The sequence below is a fragment of the Pimephales promelas genome, chromosome 24 (assembly GCF_988280905.1).
Source record: "Pimephales promelas chromosome 24, fPimPro1.hap1.1, whole genome shotgun sequence".
NCBI lineage: Eukaryota > Metazoa > Chordata > Actinopteri > Cypriniformes > Leuciscidae > Pimephales > Pimephales promelas.
The window spans coordinates 11,852,053-11,871,343 of record NC_142792.1 but is presented as its reverse complement, the minus strand read 5'-3'; the positions used below and the strand labels follow the sequence as shown (position 1 = coordinate 11,871,343).

General features: G+C 48.4%; 1 protein-coding gene and 1 long non-coding RNA gene across 3 annotated transcripts; both read right to left on the bottom strand.

Annotated features, from left to right (window-relative positions):
• Window positions 1-485: 485 nt before the first annotated feature.
• On the bottom strand, window positions 486-7,308 carry LOC120473453 (uncharacterized). 2 transcript variants are annotated; one of them, XM_089127053.1, is made up of 3 exons: window positions 2,610-7,308; window positions 946-1,169; window positions 486-820 (listed from the first exon to the last, which is right to left on the bottom strand). In XM_089127053.1, exon 1 carries the CDS (start codon window positions 6,804-6,806, stop codon window positions 6,264-6,266), a length of 543 nt encoding a protein of 180 aa, XP_088983179.1. In that variant the 5' UTR covers window positions 6,807-7,308; the 3' UTR covers window positions 486-820; window positions 946-1,169; window positions 2,610-6,263. The 2 variants fall into 2 exon arrangements, with proteins under 2 accessions (XP_088983179.1, XP_088983180.1); XM_089127054.1 differs by lacking the exons at window positions 486-820; window positions 946-1,169 and adding an exon at window positions 1,291-1,695.
• A 6,489-nt stretch (window positions 7,309-13,797) lies between these two features.
• On the bottom strand, window positions 13,798-16,699 carry LOC120494796 (uncharacterized). Its single transcript, XR_005625893.2, has 5 exons — window positions 15,118-16,699; window positions 14,904-15,038; window positions 14,527-14,781; window positions 14,003-14,421; window positions 13,798-13,916 (listed from the first exon to the last, which is right to left on the bottom strand). It is a non-coding gene; the product is annotated as an uncharacterized LOC120494796 (long non-coding RNA).
• Between the last annotated feature and the right edge of the window lie 2,592 nt (window positions 16,700-19,291).

Here is a 19,291-nt window from a genome sequence, read left to right as displayed (position 1 = left end):
TCAATGGGAATGCTAACGCAAGTGAAGTTCTGCTTTTATACAGAGATTTGGGAAGTTTTACCTTTCACTAAACATATTTAGATATACGGGAAACCGCAATGGAAGATGATTTCGGTATATCTAAATATGTTTAGTAAAAGGTAAAACCGGCGTAACATTGAACTGATTCAGTTCGGTTCAGTTGGACATTGAACAACTGATTCAGGTCACTTGGACGTCACTGTGGTTACACGAGGTAAAAACGATATAAATACTGTTCGTTTTCTCACAAAAACAGCTCGTTTCGGGTCTCAGGCCATCAACGTGTACTTACATTTACGAGTCATTAAATCATGTTTCATTTTGACTTCTCTGTGCATGCTCTTTGGTGGACCCCCTTAGCCTCCAGTGTATGACTGACGGACAACAACGGTTTGACTGAAAAATGTCAAAATTGAAAATACTGTGGAAACAAAGACACCTACATCTTGGATGCCCTTGAGGTAAGATCAAACATAGCAAAAATTAATTTCAAAGTGAACTATCCCTTTAAGCTCAAACAACTGAATGGCAAAATTGTTAACTCGCATCTCTTGTTAACACTCAAATTTCTGCTTTTCTATTATTATTACTATTATTTTTGTTTCAAAGTACTTTTTTACATTTTGTGTAATTATAGACATCTCAGTTTTTTGTTTCATATATACATTTGACAACTCGCATGCTTAACCACTCAAGGTCCACAGGGTAGCCTAATGAGAAGAGTAGACACATGAGGATTGACTGTGTTGTTCCTCTTCTCTGAGGTCTTTCCACTTTCATTGATGTTCTTGGTAAACATCTGCTCAAAAATCAGTCATAAAAATACAAGCAGAAGCTTTAGGATCATGTGCAGACTTCTGAAAATATACCACTTTACAATAAGCATTTCTGTAATTAATTACTCGTTAATCTGTCACTACTGACCTTCATTCGTTTTCAGGAACACACATTAAGATGTGTTTGATGAAATCAGAGAGGTATCTGAACCACACATAGACCACAACGTCATTACAACGTCCGGGGCCCAGAAAGGTAGTGAAAACCTCATTAAAGTAGTCCATGTAACTTCAGTGGAGCAACCTCAATGTTATGAAGTGATGAGAATACTTTTTGTTCTAACGTAGAACCTGGAAGCGATGCACTGTTTACTACAGCGTCAGAGATTGACACAGAAGAAAAGAGATTTTGTGGTTGATCCAGTGTAGTCACATGGTATATTTTAACATTGTCTTAACTGCTTTTCTGGACCTTGGAAGTTGCAATGATTTTGTGGCCTATGTGTGGTTCAGAAACCCTGTAAGATTTCATCAAAAATATCTTAATTTGTGTTCCGAAAATGAACGAAGGCCAGTAGTTAATTAATGACAGGTGAACTAACATTGATTTTTAGATGAACTAATCCTTTTTAAAGTTGTAGTAAGTTGCAAACAAAGCAGCAAATTCAGCCATGAAATTGGGGTGTTGATTCAGAACCACTTGACCCTCAATACTCAGCATCCACTGGGTTGCAGTGAGAAGTTCACCTAAAAATAAAACAAATGAAGAGAAAAAAGAAAACAGTTTATAAAAATGTATGCTAAAATACAACAGGCAAAATGTATTAAGTAATTTAAAGATTCTGGAAGAGTCTGGGAGTGTAGAACTTTTTTCCACTTCAGCTGCTGTTGCTGACATCTACAATAAAAAAAATAATAAAAGGAAAAAAAAAAAAGTAATGTAATTAAGTGCAGTAAATGCAGTACAGACAGATTTCCCAGCCCTCATCAATATGGCATTTTAAAATGCCTAATTAAGTAATTCAGAGTTGTACATGCATGTGAAATGACGGTATCCAATCTTGCAAATCAGTGTTGTGTCTGGTCAAATCTAGCACCTTTACGAGACTTCTGATAACCAATTTACAGTGATACATTTCTCATTTAGATTTAGGTTCAAGTTATATTAAGTATTAAGAAAACGATAAATATGGGAACTTTGAACAGAAAATAAAATTAACTTTCAGATCTTTTGCCAGTCATTTTTTGTATTTAGTTATGACGCAGGGATTTGTTAAAGACTGGGTTTACTTGCTCTCAATAATAAATCCAAACTAGTGAAATAAATGATAAAAATAGCAGCATCGTGCAACGATGTTAAAATCATATTCTAATGTTTTTCATCAGCAAAGCTAACTGCACGTGCGTATTTACGTTCTGTCTCAACAGCACTTCATGCCTTGTTTTCCAAACTGCAAATGCTCGAAAAAATACTCTCTGGAGAGCATGACGAACAGGCATTGCAAATTGATTTGCGTTAAATAGTTATGATGCAGGCCTTTATTAAACACTGGTTTTACATGCTCTCATACGAAAATCGAAATCAAACGAAATCAAAACTGGTAAAGTAAATGAGAAAATAGCAGCATCCAACGATGTTAATGTAGCCCATGCCAATGTTTTCGTCAAGAAAGCTAACTCTCACCAAGACTTAAGTGGATCCGATCTGTCGTCTTGCAAACTGCAATGCTCTAAAATACTCTCTTGAGAGCAAATTCAAATAAAACTGTAACAAACGGCAGCATTCGTCCATAACATTTAAGATAGTTTTACCTTGTGCTTGTAAGTTCAGATCGCCTCACCACTGAGCGCGCGCCGTCGCGATTGCCTCGCCTGAAACAAGAAATGTAAAATTAAAGACACATTGCTTTACTAAATAAACGTAACGTTTCGATGGAAAATATAGGAATCAAACACTTTTACATCACACTAAATGTCCTGATCACACGCAGGTGTTAACAAGTCGATCAATAATTGCATGATGTACTGACACGCCGATGTTATGAATTCTGTTCAAAATATGAATCGCCCATTAAGTAATACATTAGATTGTAAATATTTATGGACGTAAATTGAAGTTAACTTACCAAAAATTGAGTAAATGGTGCCTTTTATCTTCAACTCGATCCTGCCCTGCTCCAGTCCACCAGATTTCAAATGTATTCAGCCCGCGCAATCCCATAATGCCACGTCACAGTAAATTGTTGTAAAACGTATGAACTACGGTGAGAACACCTCTTACCTGTAAATCGATGTACAGTTGACAGGGAAATATACAGTGAACAACTGTAATACTCATTTCGACCCATAATGCATTGCGAATTACAGTAATAACTTGTAAAATGATAAAACAATAAATTTCTGTAGAATTTTTTTACAGTGTAAGAATCCAATTGCAGAGCTCTGCAATTGTATTTTTACTAGTAAAAATGGAATTAAAGAGCTCTCTAATCGTAATTGCTACAATTGTAAAGCTCTCTAATTGAATTCTTACTGGATAAAAATGCAATAATGCAAAAGGTTTAGAAGCGCGTAATAGACCGAGAAAAGAGAGCGAAATTTGTGTGATGAAAAAGTGTTTGAAATGCACAAAGAAAGATCAAGGTTTTCATAGGTTGGCAATTGGCATGCACTGCAAATAAAAAATGTTTAAAAAGGAACAGTGTTGATTTTCTGTGAAATTTTGGGTAGTCGTCGAATTTGGAACACGCGTCATCGCCATCCTCGTGAAGATCCTTTTGGGAAGCCGTCTTCAGCATTCCAAGGTGGGTTCTTTTGAGCACAATATGTGGAGTGGCTCTTTTTTCCTTTTATTCCACAGAGAGGGTGCCACTGGTTCCTATTTTCCAATTGGATCGTGTTGTAATGGGTTTTTTTTTTTTAAATTCTGAGTATGTAGCCATTGTAGCCTGCGGTAAATTACAGACCCGCACCCCAAGCTTTCAACACGTAGTTGAGAAAGGAACGTAAAAAAGTAGGAAAAAAGGCCAGGGTGCCGAGGGGAACAAATCCCGATTCCTGCCGTACGTGTCGCAGAGATGCGACATTTCTGGGGCAAGCTTTCCTCTGTAGTCGAGCTCAAGGTTTTTGTAGGTCGGCACAACGCGGAGCTGCGGACTCCCTTTGGATCGTCACCGGCGAATCACTTCCACCTCGACTGCTGAGCAGATGCAGAAGCGGAGGTGCGCCCGCCGTCAAATGCACTGCCTTGTGCGTTTCTCAGAGATGCTAAATCAGAGTAAGAGAAGACGATACAAGGTAATGCAGCTCCTGCGTGAATAGCCAAAGGTGAAGTGAAGGTCAAAGGTTTGCCTTTGAGGCTTGTGGGGAACAAATCCCGATTCCAGCTGCGTCAGCGTGATCGCGTTGTCGTCTTTGTTCTGTTGCGAACAAAGGATTTTGTGGATTTTCACTCCCGTCCCGTCCCGCTCCCATAGAAAGAAATGTTGTCCCGTCCCACTCCCAGACCAAAGTTTAAAAAAGAATCCCATCCCATGCAGGGCCAATGCATTTAGTTTTGAATGCATCGCTGACGTTATCGGATTTTTCAGTCGAGATTGGCAATCGATTCAGTTGACGGATGCTCTGAGGTGACGTTTTCGGACCGCAGACTCGGCAACGATTGTATTCGATTGGACACGGCACAGACATTATGTTCCTTGCACGTCATCGAACATAACGATATCGCTGACGAGAAAGTGCGCGTCCGGTGTGCGACGTTCTGCTTGCGGTGAAGCGCCATGGAGTTTGGTCGTCGCCCGCCGCCACGCCCTCCTTGTTTTACTGCAAACGACGACCCGCACGGTGAGCGTGTTGAGCGTTTGGGCACTCGAGGCTGTTTTAGGCTTGTCTAAATGGAAACTGTGTGGCAGCCTCCTTCTCAAACCGTCCGCCTCATTGGAATCCGCAATCTGGGGCTGGAACGTAGAGCTCGGGGATAGCTTGTCGGAATCGTTCTTGACCTGTAGGTCACAAAAAGGAGAGCCGCCCTCGAGCTACGAGGTCGGAACAGACCGCGCAAGCGTTTCTGCCCACCTCTTACTCGCTCTCCTTCTGTGAACCTTAGCCATTGGTCTCGTCAGGTTTGTTCAAAGCATCTGGCGCAAGAGGAAGGAGACGTGTTGAGCCTTCTTCCCTTTTGGTTTTTGGTTCAAAGGGCAAACAGACCCTTTGATCTTGGCCGAACAGGCAGTGGTGCTCTCCTTCACGCTGGGCCCTAACTCTCACGTCATCTTCTTCCGCTTCATCCGGGGCCGGCAGTCTGAGCGGAGATGGCCAGACTTCCCTCTCCCTAGACACTTCATCCAGCTCTTCTGGGGGGGACACCGAGGCGTTCCCAGCGTGTCCTAGGTGTTCTCTCGATGCGGAGAGGAGCAGCGGCTCTACTCTGAGCTCCACCTCCCGAGTGACCGAGCTTCGAAGGGCCACCCTGCGGAGAAAGCTCATTTCGGCCGCCTGTATCCGGGATCTTGTCCTTTCGGTCATGACCCTTTGCCTTACGGCTCAGCTCCTTCTTCACCACAACAGACCGGCACATGGACCGCATCGCCGCAGAAGCTGCACCGATCCGTTCGTCAATCTCCCGTTCCATCCTTCCCTCACTCGTGAACAAACCCCCGAGATACTCAAATTCCTCCCTCCACCAACCTGAAGTGAGCAAGCCACCCTTTCCCGACCGAGGACCATGGCCTCGGATTCGGAGGTGCCGATTCTCATCCCGGCCGCGAACCTCCCCGGCGCATGCCGAAGGTCGAGGTGTGAAGGGGCCAACACGACAACGTCATCCGCAAAGAGCAGAGACGAAACGGTGCGGTCCCCAAACCTGACACCCTCCGGCCCCTGGCTGCGCCTAGAAATTCCGTCCGTAAAAATTATGAACAGGACCGGCGACAAAGGGCAGCCCTGCCGGAGTCCAACATGTCTGACTTATTACTGGCAACGCGAACCAAGCCCCTAGCAAAGGACCCCGGACCCCATATTCCCGGAGCGCCCTCCACGGGCCGCCTCGGGGGACGCGGCCCTCTCCAAATCCACAAAACACACGTGGACCGGTTGGGCGAACTCCCGCGAACCCTCCAGCACCCTGTAGAGAGTTCAGAGCCGGTCACGGGCCGGACGAAAAGCACACTGTTCCTCCTGAATCCGAGGTTCCACTGTCGGCCGTATTCTCCTCTCCAGTACCCTGGCGTAAGCTTTTCCAGGGAGGCTGAGAAGTGTGATTTCCCCCTTGTAGTTGGAACACACCCTCCGGTCCCCCTTCTTAAAAAGAGGAACAACCATCACCCCGGTCTGTCATCCCAGAGGCACCGTCCCCAACCGCCACGCGATGCTGCAGAGTTGACCGTGTCAACCGAGACAGCCCCACAACATCCAGAGACTTGAGGTACTGCCTTGCCACCGAGGAGTTTCTCGACCACCTCGGTGACCTCAGCTAGGGTGATGGACGAGTCCACCTCTGAGCCTCAATGGAAGATGTGGTGGCGGGATCGAGGAGATCCCCGAAGCGTTCCTTCCAGCGCCCGACGACGTCCCCACTAAACAGCACGGGGGACCGTTTCTCACCGAACTCCTCCCAGGCCCGAGTTTTTGCCTCCACAACCGGGTGGGCCGCAGTCCGCTCGGCCTGCCGGTACCCGCCAACCAGGCCCGATAGGACTCCTTTTTCAGCTCGACGGCAGGCCACCGGGTTCGGGGATTGCCGCCTCGACGGGCACCGGAGACCTTACGGCCACAGCTCCGAGCAGCCGCTTCGACAACGGCGGTGGAGAACACGGTCCACTCGGACTCGACGTCTCCGGCCTCCCTCGGGATCCGGTCGTAGCTCTGCCGGAGCTGACGGGAGATTGGGCCAAACGTTCCCAGCAAACCCCGTCCAGCCTCCTCCCCCGCCATCGGATCCAACCGACCACCAGGTGGTGATGAGTTGACAGCTCCGCCCCCGTCTTCACCCGAGTGTCCAAGACGCACCATCGGCCGCAGGTCCGATGAAACGATCACAAAGTCGATCGTCGACCTGCGACCCAGGGTGTCCCGGTGGAGGACAATCGCTGTCGTTGCCCACGTGAGCGTCGAAGTGTCCAGTTGGAGCGCTTTCCACTGGCGTTTGGCCCGTAGGCACACACGACAGTGAGAGGCGCAGGGAAACGATCCTCTCGTTCACCGGATCCTAAACTCCAGCACGTTGTAACAGTCCACTTCCTCCATGTCGGTTCTTTTCAGAACGGAGGCATCTGCCAGGGGTTTGGCCCCGGATCCTCGACGCGGTTCGGCTCGGCTACACGCTTCAGTTCCGCGTGTCTGACTGTAGTCGACGGCGCCTCAGAGGCCTCTGTTCTGCGGTGGGTGGTTCCGTCCCTTCTCCTCGAGGGAGCTATAGAAGCGGTCGCTCTGGCCCTTGTTATTATTATGTTATTATGGTATGTAGTGCATTAAATATGGGCCAGAAAGAGAAGTGACAAAACACTTCCTCGTTTTCCCCCATTTAAACACAGTTAGTCGATGAGTGTAACTCGACCTAGGCTGGTGACACAAAATGAAACGTCGTGTTTTTGTAAGCGTTTAAAATCGATGACTACATTGCATGGCGGAGTACCATAAAAAAGTGCTTTGGAGCACTTCAACTTGGCGCAGTAACACCTTCACTCGTGAAAAGTCCTTTTACCGGCTCCCGCTTCCTCGCTCTCCCCCTCCCTCTTATTTCCGTCAATGCAGCCAACGTGACATGCGACGAAGCGGGAGCCGGTAAGAGGACTTTTCACGAGTGAAGGTGTTACGGCGCCAAGTTGAAGTGCTCCAAAGCACTTTTTTACGGTATTCCGCCACACAATGTAGTCATGGATTTTAAAAACGCTTAGAAAAACACCTTTTATTTTGTGTCACCAGCCTAGGTCGAGTTACACCAAGCGAGTAACTGTGTTTAAATGGGGAAAACGACGAAGTGTTTTGTCACTTCTCTTTCTGGCCCACATGTAATGCACTGGGCTAAGCTAAGTGCTAACATAGTTTTGCGGCAATACGGAGCGATAGAGTGCACGCACTGAGACGAGAGAGGTATGCATCAGCTCGTCTCAATTAAGGGAATAACGTAGTTTAACGCGAAAACCCGGCGGAGTATCCCTTTAACCTTGCAGCAGATTTTCTGTTAAGGCAGAAGTGGAGCTCTTTGCATCTTTGGGGGAAGCTGCATGCATTCCTGGCTGTCCAGAGTGAGGGAGAGCGGGGCTCGTCTCCCACTCGTAGCCCCGTTCTGGCCGTTAGCCTTAAGCTTTGGTGTTCATTGAGAATGCGAGAGCCTCCTCCTCCTCCTCCGCGAGACAGTTATATTGTCGTAAGGCACTTCTAAGGGCGCACACACTATATACCCAGTCAAGTGGCAGTGGGTTCAGTGCTGGAATTCCTACAGGAGAATGTTGCTTTTGGAGCAGCAAAGTTTTGTCCACGGCATTGCGGTCTCTGGTGGTTAACCTTCGCTCTTTCCATCCTCCTTATTTTGTCTTCGAGGAGGACAGAAAGCGAAACTTGCTTTTTCCCGGTCTGGGCGTGATGTATGTGGTGGTGGTTGTTGGCTCGCTGCGTGAAAGCAGAGAATTTCCTACTGGGTTACAGAAGCTATTTTCTGTGGCAGGATGCCACCCTCCGCACACTTTTGTCAGAGTGTCCAGTTGGGACGTCGACACGACTGCAGTTCCCTCTTGGAGTGTTTAGAAACGAGGCAATGGCGTGCAACGCCTCGGGGCTGCGGAAATGTGCATAGCGCACTCCGCCCTACTCCGTGAGAAGTGAACGCAACCGCAGTATGTTTTCGTTTCGGAGCCAAGAGAACTCTGTTCAAGACTCTTCGAGACGAGCGTCCTCTTCGGCGTTGGCCTGACGGCGGTACCCGGCGAGGTTCTGCATCGACTGCGATCTGAGCAGTGGTCTGCCAGACTTTGCGCTTCTCCCTGGTCGCCTCAGCGCTGAAAGAGCGAATTTCCTCCTCTCATTGAAAGAGCTGCACGCGGCACGTCTTTTTAAAGATGGTTCGCCCGCGTTCTTCTGGGTGTGGTCCATTTCTGTCGTCAGCTGATGGTCACGATCGCTGCTTTGTATGCCTGGGCATTCGGCATGCAGCAGCAGCGTTCGCGGATGACTCGCGTTCCTTCTGCGGGACACTGAGGTCGAGACTCAATGATCTCACTAGAGTGAGAGTCCCGGTCCCCCCTACGCGATGGGTTTCCTCCACGGGGGGGCCCGTCGACCCGGGGACCTGGTGATCTGACGGTGTGGAACAAAGCCCCGACGATTCCTCAGCCAGCGAGCGTTAGTGGAGGGCCGGGGGAGAATCTTTTGTTAAAAGAAAAAGAAAGACTCGACATCATGACTGAGCGCACAGACAGGATTGGGTGCGCTCGACGTCCCAGTGCGTCAGCCCACTCGTTCCTCTCTGTCTCTGAGGGCGCGGAAGGGAACGTGTGTCGTCCCCGGGCTACGCCACTCCCTTCCCCCTCTATCGCCAGACCCCCGGCAGAACGGACCCCCGTGGAACGCTCTGCCTTCCCTGGTGTCTTCTGTCGGGGACGCGTACTTTCACGTCTCCATTTTGCCTCGACGCGGACCGTTTCTTCGGTTTGCTTTCGAGGACCAGGCATATCAGTACACGGTTCTCCCATTGGGGGTTAGCTCTGTCGCCTCGCGTCTTCACGAAGATCGTCGAGGCAGCCCTTGTTCCCCTTCGCGAGCACGGGGTTCGCATCCTGAACTATCTCGACGACTGGCTGATACCGGCACACTCTCGAGCTCAGGTTTGCGAACACAGAGACCTGGTGCTCCGGCACCTAGCCCGTCTGGGCCTAAAACTTCGCCCCTTGCAGAGGATTCACTGCTGACTTGTCTTGGACAGTTCGAGGGCAAGAGTGCGGTCCCACTGAAACCGTTTCAGAGGCTCCTGGGGCACGTGGCAGCCGCGGCAACGCGATCGAGTCCCGAGGTGGGCACGGCATCGCGGCTCGCCCCGAGTTCCAGAGTTCCTACGCTCACGCCGGTTGTCGCAGCTCGCCCGCCACCTCTTGTTATGTGGAGTCAGAAGCACCTGAGGTCCCTTCGTGCAGTGTGCATTCCAGGAGACCGGAACCTTGCAGCCGACGAGCGGTCACGGGTCCGCCCCAGCTGATTTGGGACCGGTTCGGGGCGGCACAGACAGATCTGTCGGCCTCCCGGGACTCATCCCACCGCGCCCAGTTTCATTCCCTGGCCGAGGGTTCGCTCGGCACAGATGCGCCGGCGCACGGCTGGCCGCGGGGCCCACGCAAGTATGCGTTTCCCCCAGTGAGCCTTCTTGCACGGGTGTTGTGCGAGATCAAGGAGGACGAGATCGAGCAGGTCTTGTTGGCGGCCCCCTACTGGCCCAACAAGACAAGCAAGTGTGGCTCCTCGACGGGACGAGGCTACATCCGCCTCGTCCTCCCCTGGTACCCTCTTGGGAGCTCTCGGTAGTTTGAAGTGCTCTGCAGAGGCCTCCCTTTGAAGCTTTGCAATCGGTAGAGTTTCTGTCCATGAAGACAGCACTCCTGGTTGCATTGGCTTCCATCAAGAGGGTGGGGGACGAAGCGTGCCTAGAGTTGGGGCCGGCTTACTTTGCCCAAGGTTCCCACCACTCCCTACCGGGACCAGGTGGTGAACCCGCAAGCGCTGCCCCTGGAGGAGGCAGACCCAGCCTTGGCACTGCTCTGTCCGGTACGTGCTCTCCGCACCGCGGTGTTTCGGGACCTCAGAGCAGCTCTTTGTCTGTCATGGGGGGAGCCAGAAGGGAAGGGCTCTCTCTCAAAGCAGCGGCTGTCTCACTGGATAAATGTGGACGCCATTGCTTTGTCTTACCGGCAGCAAGGCCGGAGTGCGTCTTACCGTTCCACTCGGAGTGTGGCCTCCTCTTGGGCTTTAGCGCACGGCGCCTCGCTGACGGACATCTGCAGAGCTGCAGGCTGGGCGACACCCAACACCTTGGCCAGATTGTGTGATCTGCGAATCGAGCCGGTGTCCTCTCACGTACTCGCTTCCGCCGGTACTGGACCCGCTTAGGCGTGTTCGCTTGCTCGCCATTCCACTCCCCGGACTGGATGAGTGCGATATCTCCTCGGTTCTTCCATCGAAGTCTTGAGTCCTCCAGCACAGACGACGCGGGCACCACCGCTGTCGCTCTGGACGCCGGCTAGGTGCCTCCATGCGCACGGTTCCCCACGGTGACCGTCTCGTGTGTGTTTCCACTGTGAGCCTCTCTGAGCATGTGTCTTCCCTTGGCAAGCCGTCTGCCACCCCTGGAGTCAAATTTTAGTAGCCGCCTCGGTTGGTGCTCCATATGCGTTCCTATGTGGCCATATGTGTATTTGTAAGTCCTCCCCCTGGTAGGCAGCTGGTAGCGTGTCCCTCACGGAGTGGAGCGGAGTACGCTATGCAGATTTGCGCAGCCCCGAGGCGTTGCACGCCATCGGCTCGTTTCGAAATACGCGAAGAGGAAACCCCCGATCTCCGTCACTTGTGACGTTACGTCTCCGTGAGCTGTGTTTTTGGTCCAAATGATTCCCAAATAAAGGACTTGGTTGTAAGAAATGTGTTTGTGTCATTCTTTTGAGAGAACAAGTGTATGTGATCATTTATGTAGGGGGTGAAAAATGCTACAAAGGGCTGGGAAAATGTTCCCTGGTGATTTGGAAGCAAGCGCGCTATCGGTTGACGAGATGCGTGTCAGGTGCGGGCCGGTGAAGCAGTGGTTTGTGGCTTGTTCTACCACAAGCCTAAGGACGACTGCTTCAGGAATGTTAAGGCTACCTTGTGGTTCATGACTCCATTGAGCTCGTGCCTTGTTGAGTCTATGTAGTGAAGCAGTGGTTTGTGGCTTGTTCTACCACAAGGCTGACTTGATTGAGCTCGTTGTTAGTTGAGCAGTGTATGTAGTGAGTGTGTGTTGTGAAGCAGTGGCTTGTGGCTTGTTCACAACATACACTCACTCCATACACTGCTCAACAAGCAACGAGCTCAATCAAGTCAGCCTTGTGGTGCCACAAGCCACAAACCATTGCTTCACTACATACACATAACAAGGCACGAGCTCAATGGAGCCTTGAACCACAAGGTAGCCTTAGCGTACCTACCTTGTGGTTCATGACTCGATTGAGCTCGTTGAGTGTATGTAGTGAAGCAGTGGTTTGTGGCTTGTTCTACCACAAGGCTGACTTGATTGAGCTCGTTGCTTGTTGAGCAGTGTATGTAGTGAAGCAGTGGTGTGTGGCTTGTTCTAGCACAAGGCTACCTTGTGGTTCATGACTCGACTGAGCTCATTGAGTGTATGTAGTGGTGTGTGGCTTGTTCTAGCACAAGGCTACCTTGTGGTTCATGACTCGATTGAGCTTGTTGAGTGTATGTAGTGAAGCAGTGGCTTGTGAGTGTAGAAATGGCTGTTGACTTGATAACCAGACCAAAGGGGTTTGAAGCATTTACTACACACACACACACACACGAGCAACTGGTTTTGGGGGAGAGGATTGTAGCGGGGACAGCATTGCAAACAGGGTTTCTCCTGAAGAGTTGAGCAGCAAAGCTGAGGAGCGCGTACACCTCCAGGGCCCAGCCAAGATGAGGGCAGCCTGCCTGCAGAGTAATAGAGAGGGAGAGTCAGAGTTACCCGCCCGCGTCTCTCGGTCTCGTCTTCTCGGTTGAGTCGCGCAGGTAGAGTCGCAGGTCTTGTCACTCGCAGGTCTTGGCTCGCTGTCTTGGCTCGTTGTCTTGCTCGTTGTCTTTACCCGAGTCGGTCTTCACACGAAAAGGGATGAACACGCTGCCCTCCACATGCCGCTCTCCTCATGCCGCTTCCGCTGCCGCTTCACTAATGCTCACCCTTTTATACAGCTCACCTCGTCAGCCCGCACCTGGCGCTCCACTCGTCAACCAATCGCGCGCTTGCTTCCGAGTCACCTGACGCTCCACACAGCGGTTGCTCGTTACACGTCAGCAGACACACACGCCTCCTCGTTACCTACGACCAATCGCAACGGCTCACAGCGTGTCCGAAGGCCAATCGCTACGGCTCACAGGGGGTCCGAGGACCAATCGCTGCAGCTCCCTGCGGGTCAAGAGAACAATCACAACAGCTCACTGTGTGTGTCCACAGCCAAGACTGCTCACACACTCATCTTTGTGTTTTCACTCTCAAGAGTTTCATTCATGTCTGCTATCCTGCCAAGCTTAACTTGACTCATACTAATCATGTTCATATCATCTCTTTATAACAATCAGGCCACAAACAACCTTGTGTATTCCTACTTGTCTTTTTATTGATCTCAAAACAAAAACTCTGCTGATGACACCACATCACCCCGTTCAGCACACAACTACTCAGCCAAAAGTGCTAGCAAGAAACACAAGATTATCGCACAAGTCATTCCTCAGACACGTCACTCATTCCAAATTCTGGGACGGTTTGTTGGAGACATTTTCTTCTGCCGTGACTCAGGAATGACTTGCGCAGCCATTCTCAACTCCAGTCCTCGCGACGTCTCCCTCGTGAACAGAACCCGTGAGGACCGGAGTTGAGAACCGCTGCACTGCGGGTACCAAAAAACATTGTCGGACAAGTCATTCCTCAGACACACCACCAAAAAGCACCCCAACCGATACACATTTGGAGCATCTCCCAGTGTCAAATCCACACTGCACATTTCAATGACACAGTTCGTTGGAGGGATTTGCTTTTCTTGTGGTGTGCCTCACGAATGACTTCTTTGCTAGTGCTTCCAATCTTTCCTCCCTGTAGCCCAATCGCTAGACTTGGGGATCAAACATTGGAAGCACTAGACCGCTTGTGTTCCCAGTCGAAAATTCACAGCCTCTCAATCCATCACTGCTTTAAAACAACCAAACACGACTTCTTTCCAATAGCATAGCTTGTCCCATTCTTTTACAAAGTGAATGATGTCAACAACAATACAACAAGCCATCCCAGTGGAAAGAAAACGTCTTCAACTCAAAGCTGCTTATTCTCGACCAGGAGCACACACTCACCAGGCTCCAAACTCACCCGGCGCCGCTTCCTCTCGACGCTCAATCAAAGTCCTGCGGAAACAAAAACACAAACCATTTCAAACCACTTGCAATCACCACCAAACAACTTCAGCTCCAACGTTGACGTCCGTACTCACCGTGCGTGTGCGCTCCTGTGCATCGGAGTCCTCTTCCCCGTTCCACAAACATTTGCACTTACAGACAGACTGCTTCGCCTTGGCGTTCGTTCACTCTATATTCAAATTAACACGTGCCATTTACAATCGCTTACAAACAGAGCTACAAAAAAACACACATTCTTTAATCATTTACACACATATTCACACAAACAAGCCTTCACATCTTTCTCTGCTTCACAGTAGTTGCGCTCCATTGTCACAGTGAAACGTCACTTGCGGTGACCGACGCAAGTCCACGGGAGTGCCGTTTCGGACAGAGTCCACGATGTCGCACGGGTGGCTCGGTTGCGCGTGCGAGACCGCTTTCCTCCCACAAGCCATGAGGTGCCATGAGGGTTCCACCGTCCTAGTGTGACCCGAGACCGTCACCCTTTTCCCTAGATGGCACGTCAAACACAGAGAACGGAAAACAAATTCAATTACTCCGTAACGCACCACCTTTCGTTACTCCAATGTTTAACTAAACATGTGTATGTTCTGACCTCTTCCATCTTCACTTTGCCTCAACAGAACCACTGCAGAAAGAGAGGGACCAAAGCCAGCTTACTCCGTTTGATCTTCATAAGAGGACGGCAGCAGTGAGCCGTCGGGTGAAAACCGGACGCGATGAACCCAGCTCGGGTGGTGACTGTGTCGGACTTAGAACACAACAATTGGGTTTGTAAATGCTTCTCTTCTCTGGCCTTGCACCAAGGCCTACCTGGAAACCAACCGTCAGTAAACGCCCTCTGCTCCAGCTGATTTCCGTTCAGAGAGAGAGAGAGAGAGAGAGAGAAAATAAACACAGGAATTTCAATTTCATATCTCAATTCTTTCTCAATTGAGGAACATCAGCAAATCTAACAAACTGTACAAATACCTCTTTGTCACCTCATTCCACGGAGTCGTTGATGAGATGAGCCGATCCCATTACCTGAGCTTTTTCTTTAAAGCTCCTAAAAAAAAGTCATCCTTCCAAAATCCCCTCCCATCAGAGAAACCACCAAAGGAGAACCTAATGGAAGAAAGTGAGGTAGAGGACAGTTGACAAACTCAATCAAACAAACTGATCATTAATCTAGTTGGACCTTTACCTTCACTCACAATGCTGCAGCCCTGTTCTGGACATTTCTGTGGCTTCCCATTGACATACAAACCACTTCCAGTCTTGGACCTTCACAAAAACAAACAGCACCACGTACCTCCGAGTGACTGCCGTGTTGCCTTTCCGTCAGCTCCAACCAGTCTGGACGTTCTCTGACTTCAGCGAGCCATTTAAAGGCCACAATGCATGACATGCTGCTCTGTGATTGGCTAATTAGATCAGAGTTAACAAGCAGGTGTAACTGATAATGCGACAGGCCTATACAGCGTAGACGCTTATCAAGGAATGCTACTTTTAAATCAACTAAACAGTGTTTCACATTTCTGCAAGCCAGGCGTCATCTTTTATCAAAGGATGCCACAAGGATGAAGTTTCTCATTTCTTTCTTTCTTTCTTTCTTTCTTTCTTTCTTTACAACAGTCCCAGCCGGTATTGATTTTGACCTTCATATATTGCAATATTGAATGGATCTACACAAATCACTCTTAAAGTATGCTTCCTGGCCTAATAACTCTTTTTTTGGATGGAAACCAAAAAGAAGGGGACAAATGCCAATGTGTGTGTCTGTGTGTGTGTGTGTGTGTGTGTGTGCATATGTGCCTATATCTTTGATTTTTTTCATATCTTTTATTTCAAGCTTTTTACAACCACCCCACCCCATGCCAGCATATAAGTAACAAGAAAACAAAGTACATCAATAATACTACAAACCAATCAAATAAACAAGTACATACGCACAAAAACATACAATGCACATTCCCACTATACAAATAGTACTTGAATACACGTCGTCAGCGATGCTCTCACCCTCACCCGGGCGATTGTGTCCAGGTTTATTTTCTATTTTCCATCGCGCTGCCTTTTCAGCGGCTTCTGGCCAGCGAAGCCCACTTCGACCGGCTCACGGCGGGCTTTCCTTCACCCGTTCCTCCGACGCTCGGCCCTCTTTCTTTCCTGGGCTTCCTCCGTTCGAGTCCCAGTAACCATATCCAGTCGGTGCCAGTCTCTCGCTGTTGCCGGCACGCCCCCTTGGGTCTTTCTAGGAAGGACATCGTACACCGACTGGACCAAGAACTTGAAATGGTGCGCTGGAGGACAGGCCCGCCTTCCAAAGTTCTCAGCTGTTTGCTCCCGCTTTGTCCAGGCACCCCGAGCTTCCTCCACCTCAGCTCGTACCTCCTCCAAATACACACATATTAAAAGTCAAACGTTTCTAAGAAAATGCCAATACCCATTTTAACTCCTTTCTTCCACATCAACAAAATTGCTTTGTTCGCTATTGTACAGTCTGAATTTGATTAAGATTACAGGTCACTGAAGAAGGGGCCCAGCCAAATATTGCACTATTGGGATCATGAGGAAAATCACTCTTAACCCTTATGTGCTGTTGTGGCTTTTTTCAGCCACTAAGGTCTGGTGTTTTCCAGTCTCGATTTGGCCGTCACTTTTTCTTTGTTTCGGCGAACGGAATGATTTTTGGTGACGAATCTTATTTTGACACATATTTTGGGAAAATGCTTTGAAATTTTTCCAAAACTCAACAGTACACTCTGGCCAAATTCACTACCCTTTCGTTCTGTTCGTGGCTGAAAAAAAGCCACTACTTTAAACTGCTGTAAAAATGTATCAGCTAAATATTTTTGTCACATTTTTTGCCATAAATCTATGAACCGACCTCAGTCCTGATCAAAACTGCTCAATTTTACAAAAAACATCAGGATTTCAACTCTTGAATTGCCAAATTCATAAATGGTGTCACTGATTTGGGAACAAAAACAACACGCAAAATGACTTCTTTTCAACATCACAGTCTTGGACATGTCAAAGATTAGAAACAACATTGGTTTTGATGCATTGTTCGTTTTCGTGCAGCATCACAATTTCACTTTTTCTCCCTCGTTTACTGTTCGTGGCTGTTTTTGCCCCGTTGACTTCCATTGTAACAACATTTTTTGATTGCAAAGCCATGACACCATAAAATCGTGCATTTTTCATTGTTGATGGTTTTCCCTGTTGGGAACAGGTCAAATTTGTCCTTTTTACTGTTGATAACCAGGTGGAACCATTAACCCTTCACACAGGCCCCTTTATGGAGTATAATAGCATATTACAGTGTGTGTGTGTGTGTGTGTGTGTGTGTGTGTGTGTGTGTGTGTGTGAGAGAGAGTGTGAGAACTCACCTTGATGCGTCTGAGAAAATAAAAACATACACTTGAGCTCTCAAAACTACATGGAGTAAACAAAAACAAAGTACGTTTTTGCCAGCATTTGCAGACTAAACAAAAACAAAGCAAGTGGATATAAACGCTTGTCATTTGATGGTGAGAAGAGCAACGAGCAACATGAGAGAGGGCTTGACTTGTCTTGTAGTGAACTTTTAGAGATGATTATGCGGTCTGACCCCTCCAGCGAGCTGCAGGAGGTACTGTCTTTTCACTCTGACCGCAGACTCAGGACAGTCAGATCCTGGCTTGATCCCGATGATCCTGGATCTGGGTGGACTGGGAGAATCTCGAGAGGGACACGGTGGCTCTGAAAATCGCACGACCGCTGCGATAATCCTATACAGGCGACGTGTGGACTCCCCTCTGGATCTGTAGACGCTGGCCAAAATCAGCAGCCCCATGTAGGCACAGAGATCTGTGGAGTCCACCCCAGTCCAGTTTCTCATTGTGCGGTGCCCATGGAGATTGGTCATGCTGACAGTGAGGTCAGTCGTCTCCTCCGTAAAAAACAGATTGAACACAGAATCCATGTTCCGGACCCTTGCGATAGCATAGCGTGACGGCCCTCGACTCACGCCTCTTGCAGGCTGAAGAAAGGGAGTTGTGTCCGCATTGGTGGAAAACCATTCTTCACCATTTATCCCAATCCACCTAGATCCAGGATCTACCTAGAGCTCACTGAAGGCAAGGAGGATTCAGAGGATCCTGGATCTGTGGACTCCACAGATCTCTGTGCCTACATGGGGCTGCTGATTTTGGTCTACAGATCCACAGGGGAGTCCACACGTTTCCTGTGGGATGATCGCAGCGGTCGTGCCATTTTCAGAACCACCGTGTCGCTCTCGAGATTCTCCCAGTCCACCCAGATCCAGGATCATCGGGATCAAGCCAGGATCTGACTGTCCTGAGTCTGCGGTCAGAGAGAGAAGACAATACCTCCTGCAGCTCGCTGGAGGGGTCAGACCGCATAATCATCTCTAAAAGTTCACTACAAGACAAGTCAAGCCCTCTCTCATGTTGCACGCTGCTCTTCTCACCATCAAATGACAAGCGTTTCTATCCACTTGCTTTGTTTTTGTTTAGTCTGCAATTCTCACCATCAAAAGGCAGCAGATGCATAAATACACTTACTTTGTTTTTGTTTACTCCATGTAGTTTTGAGAGCTCAAGTGTATATTTTTATTTTCTCAGACGCATCAAGGTGAGTTCTCACACTCTCACACACACACACACACACACACACACACACACTGTAATATGCTATTATACTCCATAAAGGGGCCTGTCTAAAGGGTTAATGGTTCCACCTGGTTATCGACAGTAAAAATGACACATTTTACCTCTTCCCAACAGGGAAAACCATCAACAATGAGAAATGCACGATTTTATGGTGTCATGGCTTTGCAATGAAAAAATGTGGTTACAATGGAAGTCAACGGGGCAAAAACAGCCACGAACAGTAAACGAGGGAGAAAAAGTGAAATTGTGATGCTGCACGAAAACGAACAATGCATCAAAACCAATGTTGTTTCTAATCTTTGACATGTCCACAATCATATTTTATATTGAAAATAAGTCATTTTGTGTGTGTGTTTTTTTTCCCCCCCAAATCAATGACATCATTTATGAATTTGCCAATTAAAGAGTTAAAATCCTCAATTTTTCCCTTAAAATTTAGCACTTTTGATCAGGACCGAGGTCGGTTCATAGATTTATGCAAAAAAATGTTAACAAAATATTTATCTGATACATTTTTACAGCGGTTTAAAGTAGTGGCTTTTTTCAGCCACGAACATAACGAAAGGGTAGTGCATTTGAACAATGCACAAGGGTTAAGTATCTTTGAGTAAAAAAAAATACACTAAAAAAACCTCCGTCCAGATTTTACTTCTTTTTGCCCAGAACCACAATAAATGAGCCAATGGACTTGGACTTGGC